Here is a 20,085-nt window from a genome sequence, read left to right on the forward strand (position 1 = left end):
TTAAATACCTCTAGAACTACCTAATAAGTTCTTATATTATATCTAATCTTATTATATATATTATAATATTGAATACCTAGTTTAATGAACCTTCCTTAATTATTATTTCTTAATAATTTAACTAATACTTATATACTTATATCTATTTAATTAATTAAATTCTAACCTTTTTATATAAGTAAGCTCCTTTTATTTTATAAGTATATCTTTTTTATTTTATATTATTAGCTAAGTATATTATTTACCTTATAAAGCTCTTAATTCTTAGCTTTTAATAGGATAATTTTTTATATATTTAACTTAATTATAGTTTTTTAAAAAGTAATATAAAAGGCTAGGAAAAACTTAATCTTAGAAATATAAGTTATAAATTATCTTATTAATTGCTTTATTTCTTACCTATATGCCTTTTTTTAATAGCCTAAAGTATTTAATATTAAGTAGCTATAATAAATATAAACAATAAAAAGATATAATACTTAGTAATTATTAAAAGAGGTATAAAAAGAGGTAATTAGTTTAATTATAAAACAAGGTAAAAGGTATATTTAAAGTAGAGTAATAGAAGTTACTAGGACTTATATTTACCTAGGGTCATAACTATAGTATATATAGCAGAGGGTTATATAAGAGAGGGTTAAAAGAGCCTTAATTCTATGCTAGAAGGGGGTTGGCAGTGCTCCTTACATACTAATGGAGCGTTGATCTATAGGTGGCCAAGCAAGCCAATCGGGCCAAACCCACCTTTTGACAGTTGAGGCTAAAATCATCTTCATTATGCAGATAGGTGCAGAATATAGGTCTTACTATTGGACTTCTATTGTGACTAGCTTGGTAAAAGGCTCTATACCAGGCGGGCAATAAAACATAGCAAAGACATAGCGCAGCAGTAATAGTAGAGCAGTAAGGCTCATGCATAAGATGGGGCTCACGGCGGCAAGTGTTAATATGAGCGTGGCCGCGGAAGAAGGTCAGGATTGCCGAAATAGCCACCAACATCAGGGCCATTAAAAGGAAAGCCAGATATGCCCAAAGAAGGATCATAGGAAGCGACACAGTAAGATGACCCCAAGAAGCATGATTGCCACCAGGCAATGTCGCGCCGTAACGCTGCGAGCCTGCAAGAAAGGAGCGGGTAAGCACAAAGGCCTGCGGAGCTCACCTTCTTTTCGGGTCATCATGGCGTGATAGGTCGCATTATGAAACATCATACCGTTGAGATTGAGTAGGTCGCGATGTTCCCAACCACCAAAACGCAGGTTATCCTTTGGCATGATGATCTCTGGGCCGTTGAAGACAGACGGTTCATTCATATCCTTCCAGACAACGGTGTTCTCCATAGTGCCCTTGAAGAAAGTATAGTCGAAAAGACCGTTCCACCAGTCGATACAGGCGGGGTTGAAACAGTCAATCCAGTGCGATGCGCCTGGCCAGCAGTGGCCCTCGAAGATATCATCCTCTTTAGTACGGCTCCTAATGTCATTAGACTTGAGCACAATGTTGTAGCCATTCGTGTTCTTGAAGTGGGGATCGATAATGATGATAAGCTTACGGCCAAACGCATCGAGCAGTTTGCGCATACTAATTGGGTCTTGAAACATATTCGGTTCTCACGTGAAGCACTCCTTGTCAATCGGGCACTCGATATCCAACCAAATAGCATCACAAGGAATTTTGAGCCTATCCATACCGTCGCCTAGATCCTTGACGTCATCATCAGAGACGTAGTTTCATTGGCACTGGTGGTAGGCAATTGAGAACTCCTAGGGCAGCGCCGTGGTGCCTATCAGGGCAACGTAGTCTTTGAGCACATCCTTAGGGGCTGGTCACAGGAAGATAAAGACGTCTAGGGTGCCGGCCTCTAAGATCCATTACGTGTTGGTATTCGTGTCTGTCTTAGTTTTAGCCTTTGTTATGTCAATCAAAGTCTCGGCCGCATTCAGCCAGAAGAGGCCGACGTAGGAGTCCTTGCGGTTAGCCTGCATGAAAGGAACGTCACCGTACAGAGTCATAGGACTTCCCAACTCATACTCGGAGATATGCGTGTTATATAGTCGGTAAGGCTCTGAGTATTGGGTGTTAATACCTCGTGTCTCCTTCAGTGCCAACAGCCATTCCAAGATCCATTCCAAATTTGCATGGTGATATCCAGAAATTTCATTAGGCGTTTATCTTGAAATCTGATACATTGTTAAGCAACCTTAGAGTCTTTTTGTTGTGTGGATCTGTCTGTCACTCGCTACTCGAAAAGCTTAATGGACCCAAACCCCCCTTTTCTAGCTATCAGAGCGGCCACTGCAATAGCAGAACTCTAGTACTTGAGCAAAGCAGCAATTTAATCTAAGACTAAAGTACTATTATATCGTCCCCCATGAAATTATGTCCTCGCGTACCTGCTTGACAAGCTTGACATTATAGGCATCTGCCTCCTCATTGAAACCCTCTTGTAGATCTCTGACATGCTCCGGCACGTCCTGAAGCTGATTATACGCGCTGGGAATGGGCTGCCCCATACGCTCTACCAGCGGAACATACCCCGACCACACATTCTTCATGACCCCTGGATCCTGGACATCCTCCTTGTCGTCCGCCGGCGGCCCTGCGCGGACCTTTGCACTGCCACTGGTCACTCGAACGCGCAGGATCTGCGTCTGCATAAGCTCGAATTTGTTCGGAGGTTGGCGGACCTGGTCCCATCTGCCGGGGATGATCTTGTTTGTGAGCAGCTCCAGCGCCCACAGCTTTTCTGACTCGTCTGTGACCAGAGCTGCGTGCCCAAACAAGACTGCCGAGCGGTAGTTGCACGAGTGGGTGAATGCGCTCAAGGCCAGGACGAGACCGTCCACTTTTGCGACAGATACGCATACGGGCAAACCTGGAAGTCCATCGTCCATTGCCTTCCTCGACAGGTTGGCCATGCGGGCTGAGATATACCCATGGATATAGCAGTCCTGGGGCTCGTTCAAGCCGGCGCTGGGATAGGCAAAGTTTCCCATGGCGCCGAGCATGGGGATGGTGGTTGGAAATGGATCTTCAGCGTCAGGCTGGAAAGAGACGTGGAAGACGAATGAACGATTCATGATGCTGTGAACTGTTTCGAGATCATATGAAGCGCGCTTTTCGGCTAACCGATGAACTTTGTTGTGCTGGCCAGCTGGGTATCTCAGCTGATTCTTCATTGTTGTGGCTGCCGGGGGCGATATTGCGGTGAAACAAGAGTAAAGAGTAGTTTAGCTCCTTAATGCAACGATGAGAAATCCATTTCCTGTCACTAGTTCCAAAGTCTCTATTTTTATATTATTCTGAATATAGGCATGGAAGGAAGTGTCATCGGCTCTTCGGAGTAAAACTAATCATTGTGGAGCATAGTTGGACGCTATCGGGGATGATGGCCGAAAGCGGAGTGGCGCTAGGGGTATCTAATCCGAAAGTCTCCAAGATGAGGGGGTCAGCGCGTCGGAGACATCGGACTCCAGCACGTTACTCTTTCCAGCCCGTTATCGCAGCAAAGAGTCTGGGCAGAGCGTCATGCAGCCAGATCAAAGCGCAACAGGAGGTTCTATACAGCCGAGTACGCCAAGACCCCGACGGAAGAAAGCAACGGCGTGCCAACGATGCAGAGCTAGAAAACAGCGGTGCGAGGGCCGGGATCAGGGTGCGTGTCGAAACTGCAGGTCTGCGCACGCTGGTGAGTTTTATTTGTTATTCCCGTTCATACCACAGTGTAGCTAGTAAACCATGTCTAATACCCCAAAGAGTGTTTACCGGCCAGCCATGAGTCTACGGGCATGTACCCGGTCTCGTACGTACAAGGCCTTGAGCAACGGGTAGCGGGTCTTCAGGGACGCCTCGACCAACAAACTGCCAAGTCAATGACCCAAGAAAATCCTGAGTCTGGTAGCAATCTGGCCCCAAATTTGCAGGCAAACATTCATCCAGATTTACAGAGCTTTACTGGTCATCTTGACGCCTTTTATATGCCGTCTGTGCCCAGTCAAGGGAATTCATTCGACCTCTTAACATACCAAGCCGACAACCTGTTCTCCATCTCCCAACAACCGCCTGCAGACGAAGCCAACTACTCAACAGACGCTATGCGCTCTCTTGATCCCTCTATGGCCGCTGTCGTGACCAATATTTCAGTCCGTGAGGGCGCCTCATTCTTTCAGACTTATTTTGAGATCATCCACCCCCGTTACCCATTCCTTGACGTCGAGGAATGCAGCACAGCGTATATAAAATGGAAAGCAGGCGAGATAGCTACCTGTGGCAACAATGCCTGGTCCACATGTCTGTTGAAGCTGGTGCGTACTCTATCTACTTCCCCATCTCAAACTCACCAACATAAACAGATATTTGCCAACGGTGCAATCTTACAGCACGCGTGGTCAGACAACAGGACTCGCCAACAGCTGGGGCTCATCCTCCAAGAACAGAACATCATATCTGATTCTTTTTTAAAACCACTTGCTCGCCTCCAAGCCATGCTTCTCCACGCCTTCCATGAGCTTCACGGCGAGAGCACAGAACGAGTTGTGCATATCGTTGGTGTTGCTATGCGCTTTGCAATCTTCAATGGCTTTCACCGTCTCACAAACGATGGGTCTTACGAGATAGAGATGAAGATTAAAGCTTGGTGGTGCATCTACTGGTACGCTTAGAGCTAGTATGTCAAAAACGTGCAGATCGTTGACATTGGTTAGCTTAGACAAGGTTGTTGCAATAACGCTGCGCATTCCTCCCTACCCTCTGGATGAGTGGATTGACACGCCTGCATATCGGGTCAAACACGGGCCGCAGTTCTTTATGCCTTGGGCCGTTGATGCTCCAGGTTCTTCAGACGGGGTCCTGTATACTTTTGATCTACGCTACTTTGCACACATGTGCAAGATCAGGCGGCTTCACTCGGAGATACTCACCCTTTCTCGACAAGTCGATCCTGGCTCAATAGATCAATCTCTTCGGAAGTTACTGTCCGAGATTGACGGGTGGGCCAAAAGCAAAGATGTGTTTGCCAGTAGGTTGGTTCAGCTCCCTCCGTTTCAAGTGGCTCTCTGGGCTTAAATCAGGAATAGCCATCCGAACGCCGAAGGCCATGCGAGCCCTCTTGGTGTTGTCTACGTCGCACACATGACTCGAGTTGTGCTGTACAGCTCGGTCCCTCTTGAACCAGGGTCAGAAAATACGGATAAACTTCTTCAAGCCTGTTGTGACTCGTGCGCAACGTTCAGGGCTCTTCAGAAGAGAAAGCATCTACCAAAACATTGGTTTGATGTAAGTGCTAGTATAGTGCTTTTATAAACCTGCATGCTGATTTCCAAGATGCTCTTTGTATTTCAGGTAGGCGTGGTTATGGTATATATCCTCTGGCGGCGATCTATGCCAGTATCTAAGGTTATCGATCGTGCCATTCGGGATTGTACCGCGGTACTGTCTATATTTGCCGATCGATCACAGAAGGTGGATATCTACCGAGACTGCATGGAACTACTGGCAAGCAGCATATCAAGAATTTCTACCCCCGGGACTATCGACACAGAAACCAGACAAGAACTCAATTTCTTGCTTGGTCAGATTGAGGAAAACAGCCTTGCATCGCATGTTCATGCCAAGTTGTCCGAAATGTGTAAGACCAGTATTGCAGAGATGGATACATGACCTTCACAACTCCAGAGAATGAATAAGGTTTCAATATGGATCGATTCATCTGGGGCGAATCGCTAATATGATGCTGCAGTATGGCAATCCGCTCTCGAGCCTTCACCTTGTCGCAGGTAATGGTAAGCAGAAAGGAGATATTCGGACTTTTAACACAAAGCGCGAAGCAGTCGACCGCTGTTCGTATTAGAAGACTTGTTGACGGAACCAAGTTTGCAGACGAGACTGTCCTTCATATTACAATGAGCGCCGAGATGAGCGCATCATGGCTGTATGGCCAGACAGCACACTTTGCTGCATGGAGCCTGTCATCACTTCCCGTAACGATGAATACTGGGTTAGTACAATGGGTGCCGCTACCCATCTTGGTAAGGGCTTCTTAGCAGCTGTAAGGAAGCCTCAAGTCTAATTGTTTATTTGGTGCCACTTTGAGCTATATCCATTAAGGTAAAAAGAGATCTGAAGTGGAACATATTCCCAAGCTCGATTGGTGCTGGGTGTGCACTATCGACGAAGAGAGACTAGTGTTTGGGGTCCAGACCTGTTCCTGCATGGGCACAGCTCGCCCAGGCTGTCAATAGTTAGCAATAGTGATATCCCACTATCCCCAAAGCTGCTGCAAGGGACGGCTATTGACCGCCAAGCGCTAAATAGTTTATACAGCTGAGTCGGGTGAGTAAAGAAATAACCCCAGGGGCCATGTATAGATACTGTAGTGAAGCCGCCAGTTTGTGTCTTTTCCAGAGGTGCGGGTTTATTCAGTCTTTTCTTGACACCTGCGCTGCAATTGTGCTTACGGGCTTCTTTCAGCATGCAGTCCAAAATTGCGCTCGTGAGCTTGGCTTTGGTTGGCTTTTGTTCTGCTGGTCCCTGCAAGCCCAGTAGCCGAACCACTGTGAGTAGCCATTCTATCACCTCGTCCATCGCGACGATCGATGTTTCCGCGAGCTCCACGGACAGCCAAACAAACTTCGACAGTCTCACCATTACATCATCTGCTGAGACCACCGACGTCCCTAGCATAACTCTCCCCCAATCATCAACAACGACGGAAGAGGAAGTCATCATCATCACCAACGCTATACTAGGAGGTTCTTTCGCCAGTCGTGACCCAAACAGCCCAAGCGGCCTCACAAACTTCGCTGCCTCTGGAAATGCTGAGTTTCACCAAGGGGGGTGTTACCGCGCTGACGGTAGTCTCGACGATGGTTGTGCTGCTCTGAGTGCCAGTGGAGACGTTACGAAGCGAAGTTTCTTTGGCTCTTTTGCTAGTATCTTCCAGACTGTGCGATCAGTTCCGCGAAAGAAGTACACCATCCAATTCTTTTATCTGATCAACTCCGCTGGAAGCCAGGGCTGTGTTGCAAGTGCGAAATTTGGCAATGCGGAGTTCTATTCTCAACCTGCCTCTAACCTAAGAGCCTCATGGATTAGGGTGCTTGGGCAAGTTGAGGCTGCATCTGACCTGCCTACGTTTGCTATCTCGCTGACATGTTCTGGTGCTGGTGCCTCTTCCATTCTGGTTGACTCAATCTTCATCTCCAACCAAGTGACTCCGGAGACTATCGATGACTTCAAGCTTGACCTGGGTGGAAGCCCTCCTCCTGTCGAGACTACAACCGCAATTAGGGCTGAAGAGTCCCCTTCCCTTACAACAGAGCCAGTAACACCAACGCCCACTAGCGGTTTGTCAAACACGAGCACTTCAATGCCCGTTTTAACAGACTCTCAAGAAGACACTTCTTCGGCGGTCACTAACACCAAGCGCACCAGCTCTGACCCCAAGACATCCAGTGTTGCTCATGAGAGCATCGAGACTATGGCAACTTCTGCCGTTGGACACACTTCAGAAGCCATGATTGATACTACGGCTATCACACCATCCTCGAAAACGCTAGCCCTCGAGGAGACCAGCAAGGCCGAAACAACTGGCCCAGTATCACAAGCCGTTGGCTCTACTTCTCAGCCTGTCACTACAGCAGGACCTTCACAACCCACCGGCACTACCTGCAAGCCAAACTGTGAGATGATCAACGACTTTTACGCACATCTTGATGACTTCGGTTGCGATCTCAACGGCGTCTTCGTGAAAAGCGATGCCATTTACACGCTTCCTGGTGAAGAGGTTGGCACGACTCAAACGCACTGGTACAACAGCAACGATGAGTGCGCTGAGATCTGCAAGACTCTACCTGGATGCCTGTCAGCTGGGTTCCAGAGACTTTCGGGCAGGTGTTTCTTCTCCAACACTCTAGTTACTCGAGAGGACATACGTGATGGAAGAGACAGTCAAATGATCCATTGGTTTGGCATGGAGTGCTTCACATGCGGCTGCAGTTCTGGCGGCACATCGACAACTGCCTTTCCTACGACTACCCTATTTCCCGAAATAACCAGCGTCACCGCAACCACTAAAGCTACTCAGCCAACAGGTGTTTGCCACAACAACCGCGGCCAAGAGTGTGAGATCAACCCATCAAACGTCGAGAACAACGACTATGTCTGCATTGGTGGAGGCGTCTTTACAGGGGAGACCTGGACAGTCCCTCGATCAATGTATCCCATGCAGGAGAACGGAGAGCAGTGTGCAGCCATCTGCGACACTCTGGAGAACTGTGAATCCTCTGGCTTCTTCGGCATGGAGAACCACTGTCTCTTTACAGCCACCAAGATAAAGACATCCGACTTTGCTGACCCCGATCCAAACTACGACGATCCCGGTCTGGACCCTAAAAACAGTGTTTGGAGCCATAGATCCTGCTGGACATGTCCGACCTGCGTCCTGAGCAACGCGCCTCTTCCCAAGAGTCCAACATGTAACTACAAGCCTGGTGACGCTTGTACACGTGTAAGTGCGGATGGCGTCATCTGCAATTACTCGGGAATGTTGCCTGGGACATTTGGGATTGATGGAAGTTATCCTGACCAGAGTTCCTCTGGCAAATGCGCTGCTATCTGCAGGAAGATGACCGGGTGCTTGGGTTCTGGCTACAGGAATGGGCAATGTATGTTTACAAGAACGAAGCTTACGGCAGGCGATTTCCTAGATAGGCACACGTATGATCTTGTCTGGGATGATCCGTCTTGCTTTGAGTGTCCTGGTTGCTCAACGTAGAGATAGTTTCATTATATTATCATCGTAGGAGAAAATCCAACCATTTAATCCTCTTGCCATCACAATAAGCCTTTCATTTTCAATTGCAATATGCGTTACATGGCCAATCTATACCACATATTAGTTACCAGCATTAATCAAGTAAAAGATATTCATTGCGTTAATCATGACGGACTACTGAATCCTAGTATCTTACTTACTGCTCTTAGTCTCCAAGTTAGAAATGGCTCTATCCCCGATTTTCAAGTTGCAGCGACTCGGCTTCAAGAAAGAGTTGGGTAATTCACCGCATTAGAGATTAACAAGCTCGTGAACGAGAATCACAAGTGTCTGGGAGGAAGGGGGATAAGAACACTTTTAAATTCTGAAAGACCTTCATAAACTCAGTGGCAACTTACCCAAGTTTAGTAAAGATTAGTAGACCTTGAAACTAGGCTTTTTGGTCTTCGCGAAGTCGGTCAAGCTGCCTAAGCTTCTATTTTCGCCAGATGAGCTTCTTTGCCAGGCCTGCACTCGTCGCACGTAGGGTCTGCTGCGCGCCGTTAACTTCAGCGGGCGAGGAATAGCTGACTGACAAGCTGATGGTATTCATGATGTTAGTGAGTTTGCATGAGGTACATTTGTCTCAGTTCAATTGGTTGAATCGATTCGACTCGCTCATTCACTTCGCAATCTTTAGCCACTCGAGGGCCATCAGCAGGTTATCTCCTTGATGCTAATTACTGTCTTGCTTGCACGGGACTCATAAAGCCCCATGACATTGCTGACTCCTTGTCTGTCGGCATTGTGCACATGAGTGGGGACGTAATAATGCCCGCCTCTAGGCCGCTCCTCTGGCTTAGGGACTGAAGCTTGCAAGACATGAGAGTTGCACGTATCACGTTGACAGCGTCGTGAGTTGTGAATCATGTCAATTAAACCGCCGGGCTGGCATATTGGCACCTCTATGTCCACCTGTTCCCATAGTGGTCGGACCTGGAATGAAATACAAGTGTTGGATCCTTGTTGGATCTTGACTGAAGTATGGAGTCTACGAATAATTCACTTATCCTACACAGTATCTGCAATGGAATTAGGCTGCATGATAGAAAATCAACAAGTCATTCACTGACAGACATTCGTTTTAGATGGAACACAACAGAAAATAGTAGCTTCGCTGCTCAAATCAAACCATCCACGCTGCTTCCTATTAACTATAAACGCCGGGTATAGTACTAAATGCAGACAACGCTGAGTCATCTCATTTCTCCACAGCGGGGATCTTCAGAACATCCCTCCGAAAAGCAGGCCAATATTTCTCCTTGATCCACAAACTCAGGCATTGCAATGCCATGAGTAACTTGTACAAGTCAAACGCATTATATGTGCTCCCAAGCGGCAAACGATGATACGTGGTCGACTTTCCATCCTGTAGCGTCGATGCCACAAAAAGCCAGTCATGATCCTGTACAATAATCCCAGCCAGAAATTCAATCTCCTCGATGTTCCTTAGGAGGCAACGCCATTGCGCAGCATGCCAAGTACCGATCTAAAGTAGAGCATTCTCCCAACCGACCTGAGGCTTTGTCTCAATCGACAGGGGAATAGGGTTCTTGCAGAGGTCGCCCCAGCCTGTATGATTAATCGCTTCGTTAATATTTTACCATTCAAGACTTTTCTTTGACGTCTCGATGCAGATGCAAAAGTAGATGCATTTGGATGATGTACCGAAGGGTTTGTACTTGGGTAGGATGTGCGCAGTGGTTCAGTATGTGTAATTACCAATGCAAACATCGTTGGCTTCTCTAAAGGCAAAGTCGAGAACACATCGATGAACTTCAGTATCCCAGGACGCTTCGCTGCGACGGCCGAATTCGCATTTGGCAGCGCTCTACAAAACCTGGCGGATAAACGAGGGGGGAGGAATTCGCCAATTGCTTGTATGCTCAGCAGGACTGTAAAACGCAAATCCGTATCCAAAGGTGACAAGCTGCTGATGCAGATCTTGGAGTGAAGGCGGCAATCACAAAGCCGGTCCTTTGCGTCGCGGTATAGCGGAGTTGTTTGGTGAGGCTGAAGACTAATGGTCCAGATTCGGGGCTCCCTCTCTCAGGCCTCTTGAAGATGCTCTAGGGGTATCCTCAACAGCACCATCTTCTCCGTCTGAGCCAACAGGACCTTGATCGTGAGTCAACCTTGTGCATTTCCTTGAAATCGAACGGAGATAGAGTGCATGTGCCTCGGTGATAGAGCGGCTGTTGTGAGATGATACTGGAGGCGTCGGGATCCAGTGAAATTGATTACCGCGGTCTGATTTGATATGTTATTTTACGTCGCTTGCATTGATGTAGACACTCTTCGGATGGAAGTTATTCTTGTTGAATTGAACTGAGCCGTACAAAGTCATATTTGTGGGCGTGCGGGACGCTGAGGCTAGTCATTTCTCAATTGCGCATGTTGATTGAAGTTATTGATGGATGATGATTGATACAGTTAAGACACTCCGGAGTGCGGAGCATGCCTAACCCATTTCGTGATAAATGTGGAGTTGTGCTGTTGGAGGGGGAGCGTCTCGGCATTGCAAAAGTGGTTTAGCGTCTCAGCTAACGATATCTGAGATACTTTAACTACTGCGAGCATCACTGCATGGACCAAGTACTTTTGATAAAACCCTCAGACTGTTATCGCCTACCCTACTGATCCAGAATATTGCGTGGGTCTAAATTATATATTATCTCAACGATAGAATGCGGTGATTTCATTTCATGCTGTCTGTAGCGAGTTTGACAAAGGGTATGAAGATATATCAGTCGGTAATTGAATTCATCTTGGCGGATGGAAATCAGAGCACCAAATCGTTACACGCCAAATATGGAGATTTTGAGGTCAAGCTTAGCTTGTCAATTATTTGAATAGAACACATTGACTTGACGAGACTGACCGAGCCCTTAAGAAGATCCAACTACGGCGCATCGTTAGAATAATCTTCATAACAGTCCATGCAACGAGAACTCAAACTTGAAAGGTTGTTATCGGGGTTTTCCCAACCCTATAGTCTCCACACCTTCCAGTGGACCCCGTCGGTATACTTCTCAAAGTAACGGTGCACAGCGGCCGCGGGTTCCGCCAGCCATGAAGCTTTCCTCTGGATACTGAGAAGATTGGTTCGAGCGGACAACGGAGAGAGATCCGACCCGACGGCCCGATGCTGAAGATCAAAGCGGAGCATCATGTGGTTAAGAGACGACTGGCCCGATTCGGAATCCGCGGGTAGCATCCGCCAAGGAACGGCTCCTCTATCTTGCCCTCCTTCTATCCTTGCTTCACCAGGCATCCACTCAACTTCTCGTACTCCTCTATACTCTGTACTTTTGCGGGTGCCGAAATATACTGTAATAGGACTATGAGTTCTGAATTGTGGCTCTGCGGATGCTTCGGACGTTGGGCATGTAGAGAATGGCGAATGCCGTGTAAGACGCGTGATTCATCTTACAGCCACCTTATATAAAGGGTATCATCTTGAGCCTCATAGAATTTCGTCAATCCCAGTCTCAACTAGGATAATTAAGCTTGAACTCTGACTCAACTTCAACTGATCCTGCCTATTGTTTCTTGATCCATCTCTACAAATTAATCCAGCGCTCAGCCTATTCAACAAAAGGAGAAATGCCTTCCCCACAACGAGTAGTCCTGTCTGCCATTCTGCTGGGCGGAGCCTTAGCTACCGGCCCACCAAGCTCCCAGAACTGTTCAAAAGTTGTAGGTCTACATCCCGACCGATTCTACGTGTAAAGACATCTGACTCCATGGGCAGTGCGAGTCAGTCAGCAAATTGTACCCTTCCGAAATTGTATTCCCCTCTTCACCCGGCTTCCAGACCGTTCAGCAATCTTACTGGAACTTGTTCCAACGTGAGGCTGCACCGTCTTGCTTTTTCCAACCTACCACGAGCGAGCACGTCTCGAAAGCTATAACCCAGGTGGTCAAGGAAGATTGCCACTTTTCTATCAAGGGGGGTGGCCACTCTTCCAATGTTGGAGCCTCCAGCATCACCGGTGGCTTTCAGTTCGACCTCGCCAAGCTGAGAGAATTCAAAGTCTCAGACGACAAGAAATCCGTGACTGTGGGCCCAGGATGGCGCTGGGGTGAATTGCTCCAGCAGCTAGAGCCACTTGGAGTCATCGCAGTCGGGGGCAGGGATACCGGTGTCGGTGTTCCTGGTTTCGTGTTTGGTGGTATGTACTCAATAGCTTGGATGAGGAACGTGTCGATCGCTAATCATCACCCCGGCCAGGCGGTTTATCATATTACTCAGCCCTTTATGGCTGGGGTATAGACAACCTCATCTCGACAGACATTGTGCTTGCGGATGGCTCTCTTGTGACTGCCAACCAGACGTCTCATCCTGATCTTTTCAAAGCCTTGCTTGGAGGCGGTGCACACAACTTTGGCATCATCACAGCCCTCAAGCTTGAACTACATCCTTATGACGGAATGTGGGGCGGTTATGTTCTCCATAAGGGCGATCAGATCGATCACATCTTCGCAGCCTATGAGAAGTTCTTCCATAAGCTGCAGAAAGATCAAAAAGGCCATATGATCTTAGATATCACCCGCGTCAATGGATCAATTGCAGCTGTTGAGTTCATCGGCTATCCGGAGCCAGTCGAGAATCCCCCTCTATATAATAGCATTTATGCTCTCTCAAGCTCTGCTAATACGCTCCGTCTGGCTAATTATACCGACCTTGCAGCGGAAATGGCCGTGGTAACCAACTCAAGGGGCCTACGTAACACATACCGGACCTTGACCATTGAGTATGATGCTGAGCTGCTCAGAGAGATCTTCGACACCTGGGCTGAGATCACCGAACCTCATGCTGCGGTAATTACTGCAAGCTTGGATATCAACGTAATCACCAGTCAGATGAGGAATAGGTCATCTCGTACTATCAAAAACACTTACGGTCTCGGAGGGGCTACCAACCAGCTGATTATCGTCATGTTCTCATTGTCCTGGGATGATGGCGCACAAGACACGACCAGTCATCGTTTAGTACAAGATTTAGGAAATGCTGTCGAAAACCTTGCCGACCAAGTTGGCAAATTGAAGCGCTTCAGGTATATGAACTATGCTCACATAGAGCAAGATGCTATTGGGAGCTTTGGAGACAGTAACAAAAAGTTACTGAAGCATGTCGCCAGAACCTATGACCCTCATGGTGTGTTTCAATGGTTGCAGCCAGGGGGCTTCAAGCTGGATGGTCAGAAAAGCTAGGCCGTTTTACGCGGAGGGGACTGGATAAGAAGGCTGTCATCTTCGAAGTAATATAGCTCTAGTTAAACTTCTAAAGACTTAGACAATTTGGCCCATATATCTAGCAAATCACGTCACTCTTGGTGCTTATGGTTCTTAGTCACAGTCTACTCATACTCTGATAAATAAATCACCAACGCCGTTATAATACCGAAGGGTCAGCTTAGGTTAGAAGAGGTAGCTGCTAGAGAGTTTTACCTGCTGCTAGCTTTGCTTTCTGCCTTGAACCCTCACCCTGGGATGGTGGCTACTGCAAAATATTGAGATTCCTTATAGCCATATACACGGGCTCCCTATCTCGGCACTGATTAGCCAGTTCTTTCCAAAGGATAGGAAACGAACCCCGGATCCGATACAACATGGTGGTTATCCAGTTGACCCTTAAACAAAGAACGAAACAATCTAGAAAGGGTAGTTGATCCGCAAGACTTAATATTTAAGCCACGACTTCCCTTAGAAACTATTTACTACTAAGACTTACTATGATATATGTACTCTCAACCCAGGCTTACTCATGTCAACCCAACTTTCCAATAACATTCCAACGCCAACCCTTCGGTAAACACCGTCGCCGAGATTGTTAGATGGTGTAACCAGTAAAACATAATGCTCTAGGTCTTGTATTCCATGTCCTTCAATCTTTGGGTTTTCACTCCCAACAATGACACATAGTGTATGTACGTTTGTTGGCGACGTGCCCTCGTCGTAGATGACCTTTCCCTGCGCCTCAGCTAATCCCAAGTTTGAAATCTCCCTTGCCTGCGCAGTAAGGTCAATCCTTCCATTGAGTTCCCCTGTATGCAAGGATCCTGAAGTAGAATCTGAGTCTCGAGCCGTCCAAGGCGATTGGATCCTTCCTTCGGCAGCCTCGTATGTCCATCGAACATGACCAAAAGGGATGTCAACGTATGTGATTGGTCCTTTATACGCTGTCCACGACCATGTTGGCACTCTGAACTTCTGGTCTCGAGGGAACTCAATCAGTGTCAGGCCATTACTTTGCTGTGTATCCCTCATCCATAAAAGACTACGGCCGAAGAATTCTCCGTTGAATACCCCGTATCCTCCTTCGGTCTTGAAAGCACTGACCAGCCGTTGTTCCAGCCCAGCTATCGCTATGGGTCGATCATGTATCTTCGTAAAATCGAGATTCGAGTATTGTTTGTACAGTGATTCATAAAATCGGATCTTTGCTCCTCTTGTCGACCTCATTGCTCGCTTGGGAAAGTTGGAGTCGCCAAGGAATGATGCCTTGCTACTACAAGATCGAGGTCAGCAATGATGTTCGTCTGCAGATATGTTTGCAACTTGCTTGGTCAACTTCGTTAAGGTTTCGCAGCGCACCCCCTGCCCACACTCCCAATATGTCTGATTCTCTGTGAAGTATATAGTTCTTGGCGCAAGAGCACGCTCTTGTAGAACCCATCCACGTTTGTTCAAGGCTCCTTCTATCACATCGTGCTGAAAGTCATCAATGGCTTCACAAACATAAACTGAGTCATTGGCAAGATATCCATCTAGCCTCACCGCTTCGCGCTCAGGTCTTTCCCACAAAAAGCCACTCGACGTTCCGTTAGCACGACTGGCGGCAATGACGCAGTATGCCGAACTGAAGACAGTCTCCATCCTTTTGGCTTCCGTGTCAAAATCTCCGTCTGGTCCTTGCACGATGCATAGCGAATCGATCCAGAGGTACGGGACACCAAGTGCCCGAGTCACCTCGATTGCATGTCTGAATGTGCTCGGAAAGTGCCCAACTTCAAGCCCGACACTAAGTCGTCTGTCAAGGTTTTCTGTTGTGGTGCAGAAATGGTCGTGATGTGTCCCATTGCCCCAAGGATGTGACAGTGCAATGTATCGCAGTTCATTTCCTGGGTGACATGTCTCACTCGCTGCTTCACGGAGGTAAACCTTTGAGTTGTCACAAACAACCCGGCCAACGTCGATTAGGCGAGTTGGAACTTGGACGCTTGACCTGTTTGCGGGACGACATTGGGGGTGGTTCGAGTCACAATCTTGAATCCAAGTCATAAGCAGGTCGTAGAACGGGGACGTACTGGGTCTAAAAAGCTTGGGCAGTCCAAGGTGAATCTCATCAGAGCACAGCCTGTTCCTTTTTGAGTCATCTGCTTGCCGAGGTCAATCATACATCCTGTAGAATCTGGTAACATATATACGGACCTGATATCTTGAAGAGCGACAGCAAAGGCATTTTCATTGTCCCCGTGACGAGCCAGGAGTCACATCTCCGAATCTCTATGATGTCTAGGTCATTATAGGCATGTGGTCGGAAAGCGCGGCAAACAATTCTATGCAGTGCACATTGCTGAACCTTGGATCTCATAGTCGCGAGATTCTCACTAATCAGAGGCTTATCGCTCCAATACTCAAGCTTTTTACATTCTTCGCAAAGCTTTATCTTTTCCTGGGACATAGACATGCTGTCCGTGATCTCGACTTCGTGATGCCTTAGGACTTCAAGAGCAATGGATTTGTCTTCCATATGGTTCCAGGTGTCATTGAACTGTGCATCTAGATCAATAACGGAGCGTTAGAGTCTGTTCTTGTACTTACTGCCTATGCGGAGAACTCGTTATTTGTTGTATAAAAGCTCTATTGAATTAGGACTTACGATCTTAATTTGAAATCGAATGGCTAGGTTAGTCTCGTATACAAAGTCCATCAGACAATTGTTAAATATTACTTACATGCTATTGAACGAATATGCATTAGCAACATCATTTTCACTAGACGTTTAATAAGTATTTCCCACTTACGCTCTATAAAACGCGGCGATGCACGATAAGTGATGTTGTCAAGATGATATCATCAGGGGATTAGACTTACATACTAAACCTAAGATTAGCTATTATTACTCGCGAGCTTTACCCTCGTGCTCTTACTTACAGTCTATAATACAAAATAATAAACAGAACCAGTTAGTCATCGCTGCTATGCTCTTCGATTCGCCGCCAATGCACCTACATCCTATCCAACATCAGCCTTTGCCACAATCAATCAAACTAAAGCTCTTACCAGATTCGATTGTTTCGAGGTCGAGCCTGAACTCGTTGACAAGAAGCTCTGCCTTCGAACACGCTGTGGACGAGGTGGGGAGACCTCGTTACGACTTTTACCCGAAGACAGGTATCTGCCTCCCTTTTGTTCATCGTCAATAGCCATTCTCTTGATGTTCTTGAGGCTCCTCTCCAAGTCATCCGCACTAGCACGACATATCTTGATGTCATCCTGACTCATGCTTCCTTGGGGCAGATCAACAACAAGAAGCTTATCCCTGACCAACACGACGAGGTCTCTTATCACACTTGGCGTCGCACGGTTGCATTCCGGGTCGACATCCAAGATGTGACTGATCCAACTTCGCGCTACGTCGCTCACTTGAGCTTGCCTTGTAGTCAGGTCCGCTGTAAAGTATAATGTTTCTTGATGGGTATTAATATCCTTCTCTTCGTTATAAAAGCTTCTCAGCCCCTCTTCGTAGCCATACAGGAGCCAAATCATATACTCGAATATGATACAGCCCATTGACCATATGTCATATCGGCGTGACCGAGGGACTCGAGAATTCATAGTCGTGATAACTTCAGGTGCCTCGTAGTGCGAGGTTGTGTATCTCTGCCGGGTTGGGTCTTGTCTCTGGGTAGTGGCAAATACGTGTTGCTTGGCTAGACCTAGGTCAGCGATTTTGAGAGTTCCAAGCCATGGAGACTTTTCGTCTTTGAAATGGAGGATATTCTCGGGCTTCAGATCTCCATGGCGCCAATGCTGCTCTTCAGCGTTGTCGCTGGAGTCATCTCCGTCATCTGAGCTTACTCCCTCGAAGCGTATCTTTGGAACAGTCAAGCGATTGCCATCGCCATCACCCTGGCCCTGAGAGAAGATTGTTTTGGATCTCGAGGTAGCGCCCTTCTTTGTACGATCAGCCGATGTTGCTTTTGCAGTTTTTGTTCTAGTGTTAGTGCCATGTAATCTCGAGAGCGCACTTGCAAGTCCAGTTAGTTCTTCTAAGACTCGCATGACCTTGTTACCATCTAGGAAAGATCTGTCGTGGGATTCTGTCTGCCAAATATCCCGCAAAGTGCCCCCATTAGCCCACTCGAGCATGATGAATCTTCTTTCTCCTTGTTTGAAGGCAGTGGCCTGACTGATGAGGTGTTTATGACGAAGCTCGGCAATCTGGAAGAGTGCATTTGCTTCATTCAGCCAAGACACATGTACGTTGTAGTTTTGCTCGCTCAGATTTTTCAACTCTTTGAGAGCAACACGTGTCTGATCTGTGTTCGACTGTTGAGTTGTTAGCTGTGGTATCCGTAGCAGTCTTGCTGTAGAGGATACTCACCTTGGAGGACCCATGAATAATTTGATGGCTAGGATGAATTGCAGCCTGAAATACAGTACTGAAATGGCCATCCTTTTGAGTGGTACCCTTTTCTATAAATGGGAGTATGTGTTTCGCATGGAATTCGTGGGACGAGCATCCCATGTCGAGTATTGGCGCACAAAATGTCCATTGATCATTGTAAAAGGTCCATACGTCGTGCGTATCCCAGCGATGAAAGGCTTCCAAAGCTTTTTCATGGCTGCAGACTCTTTGAAGCCCCTCTGTGTGAACATCGCAATACTTATCTTCCGAGGCGAGATCACGGATCGGGAGTTCCTTATCTGTCATTCCATGGTACTTGAAAGTATCCATAATGTCCTGGAGATTGCCATGATGCAATGATGCAGTCAAGAAAAGCCTTTGTGCATGTTTGCAGATGAAGTCTACCAACTCTGGCTTGGCATTCGGCAATAATACCTTTATCTTGTCTGGCGTAACAAGCTTTTTGATCTGACTCTCTGGAAGAAAGGATGCCTCGCTGAGAACACTACGCTTGAGCGAATGTCGAACGGTGTTGCGCAATTGGTTGAGTTTCGTCTTGTCAACCTCAGGTGACGCGAACGTGGTAAAAAAGCTCCAAACAGTAGCCATAAGTTCGAGAATCATGTGTGCGCAAATATATGAGTTTCACGATTTTACCAAGGCAATCATATAAGAGAGAAAAGATTCCGTAGGCAGGAGTGTATGAGAAATGGAAAGGACGCCAACGTTGACTGACGATATGTTTACTCTTTTTGTCCGTAAGCACCGTTCAGCCGCACCTTGCTTGCTGGTTGCACCACGTACAGTTAATGCATATGCAAGTACTATAAGCTATGATAAAATTGACACACATCCGCGTGACTGCTGCCTGAAGTCGAACACCCTGGCATTTTGGTCATGATTGGTTCCAGACAGATCTGCCGCTAACATCACGTTCGCCGCCATTCGATTGAGGCTGTTGCGCGAAAATTCCCTGCCTCTTGCTATTAGATAACTACTGTAGCCGTTCAGTCATGCCTATATTCTCCGCAAGATCTGACACTCAATTGGAGCCATTGATCCAGATCGTAGATCTCTCAGTCCACAGTTACGCGGGGAGCTAAACTGCTAGGTCCAAATACTTGAGATAAGGCTTTCTATCACTGACGAATGATATGTTTAGTGCCACCCTCCGATAGGCAAGAATTCTGCAGCCATTATAGCAGTATCACACATCTTTGACGAATGGGCTTGTTGGTTTGCCGACCGAGGCTCAATGCGGCTAAGCATAAGGAGAGATCATTTTGCGTCATCAACGACGCCTGGACAGCCCCTGGAATTTGACTTACACGGGCTGTTTTGATGTTTGGCTTGATAGATCTCGCACATATCATACTATCGAACGACCAATCTCTAATCAATACAAGCTATTGGCACTGCTCTTTAGTTCTTGTTAGATACCCGATCTTGGATTGTAACTGTGTATTTTTATCAACGGTTAATCAACAGAAGCTCTCAATTGAGTGTGAAACCAGGCTGTGAGAATGCCATATCATTATTGTGATGGTGTTGTGCTGCTGACAGGCGTCAATGGTATTCTCACTCAGGTGGTGTGATGATGTTGCATTCGCTTACATTGAGGCCTGCCACATTC

The 20,085-nt window shown here is 47.0% G+C and overlaps 7 protein-coding genes across 9 annotated transcripts; 3 read left to right on the forward strand and 4 right to left on the reverse strand.

Annotated features, from left to right (window-relative positions):
• Positions 1-943: 943 nt before the first annotated feature.
• Positions 944-1,601, reverse strand: FOIG_16290 (alpha 1,3-glucosidase; the record flags this gene model as incomplete). Its single annotated transcript, XM_031217724.1, has 2 exons — positions 944-1,110; positions 1,163-1,601. 2 exons carry the CDS (start codon positions 1,599-1,601, stop codon positions 944-946), a joined length of 606 nt encoding a protein of 201 aa, XP_031052548.1.
• A 270-nt stretch (positions 1,602-1,871) lies between these two features.
• On the reverse strand, positions 1,872-3,179 carry FOIG_16291 (uncharacterized protein; the record flags this gene model as incomplete). The annotated part of the gene is made up of 2 exons (XM_031217725.1): positions 1,872-2,096; positions 2,394-3,179. The coding sequence occupies 2 exons, from the start codon at positions 3,177-3,179 to the stop codon at positions 1,872-1,874; spliced, it is 1,011 nt and encodes a 336-aa protein (XP_031052549.1).
• A 251-nt stretch (positions 3,180-3,430) lies between these two features.
• Positions 3,431-6,331, forward strand: FOIG_16292 (uncharacterized protein). Of its 2 annotated transcripts, XM_031217727.1 has the most exons (7): positions 3,431-3,688; positions 3,757-4,304; positions 4,353-4,651; positions 4,704-5,021; positions 5,076-5,274; positions 5,323-5,685; positions 5,738-6,301. In XM_031217727.1, exons 1-6 carry the CDS (start codon positions 3,529-3,531, stop codon positions 5,656-5,658), a joined length of 1,860 nt encoding a protein of 619 aa, XP_031052551.1. In that variant the 5' UTR covers positions 3,431-3,528; the 3' UTR covers positions 5,659-5,685; positions 5,738-6,301. The 2 variants fall into 2 exon arrangements, with proteins under 2 accessions (XP_031052551.1, XP_031052550.1); XM_031217726.1 differs by having other exon boundaries at positions 5,323-6,331.
• Positions 6,332-6,469: 138 nt separating this feature from the next.
• On the forward strand, positions 6,470-8,773 carry FOIG_16293 (uncharacterized protein; the record flags this gene model as incomplete). The annotated part of the gene is made up of 1 exon (XM_031217728.1): positions 6,470-8,773. One exon carries the CDS (start codon positions 6,470-6,472, stop codon positions 8,771-8,773), a length of 2,304 nt encoding a protein of 767 aa, XP_031052552.1.
• A 3,541-nt stretch (positions 8,774-12,314) lies between these two features.
• On the forward strand, positions 12,315-14,101 carry FOIG_16294 (uncharacterized protein). Its single transcript, XM_031217729.1, has 3 exons — positions 12,315-12,511; positions 12,567-12,987; positions 13,047-14,101. Exons 1-3 carry the CDS (start codon positions 12,419-12,421, stop codon positions 14,027-14,029), a joined length of 1,497 nt encoding a protein of 498 aa, XP_031052553.1. The 5' UTR covers positions 12,315-12,418; the 3' UTR covers positions 14,030-14,101.
• A 386-nt stretch (positions 14,102-14,487) lies between these two features.
• FOIG_16295 (uncharacterized protein) lies at positions 14,488-16,833 on the reverse strand. The gene is made up of 4 exons (XM_031217730.1): positions 16,643-16,833; positions 16,250-16,592; positions 15,381-16,194; positions 14,488-15,326 (listed from the first exon to the last, which is right to left on the reverse strand). The coding sequence occupies exons 2-4, from the start codon at positions 16,569-16,571 to the stop codon at positions 14,549-14,551; spliced, it is 1,914 nt and encodes a 637-aa protein (XP_031052554.1). The 5' UTR covers positions 16,572-16,592; positions 16,643-16,833; the 3' UTR covers positions 14,488-14,548.
• A 100-nt stretch (positions 16,834-16,933) lies between these two features.
• FOIG_16296 (serine/threonine protein kinase) lies at positions 16,934-19,149 on the reverse strand. Of its 2 annotated transcripts, XM_031217731.1 has the most exons (3): positions 18,429-19,149; positions 17,105-18,373; positions 16,934-17,056 (listed from the first exon to the last, which is right to left on the reverse strand). In XM_031217731.1, the coding sequence occupies exons 1-3, from the start codon at positions 19,074-19,076 to the stop codon at positions 17,021-17,023; spliced, it is 1,953 nt and encodes a 650-aa protein (XP_031052555.1). In that variant the 5' UTR covers positions 19,077-19,149; the 3' UTR covers positions 16,934-17,020. The 2 variants fall into 2 exon arrangements, with proteins under 2 accessions (XP_031052555.1, XP_031052556.1); XM_031217732.1 differs by having other exon boundaries at positions 16,934-18,373.
• Positions 19,150-20,085: the final 936 nt, after the last annotated feature.

The sequence above is a fragment of the Fusarium odoratissimum genome (assembly GCF_000260195.1).
Source record: "Fusarium odoratissimum NRRL 54006 unplaced genomic scaffold supercont1.74, whole genome shotgun sequence".
Classification (NCBI taxonomy): Eukaryota; Fungi; Ascomycota; class Sordariomycetes; order Hypocreales; family Nectriaceae; genus Fusarium; species Fusarium odoratissimum.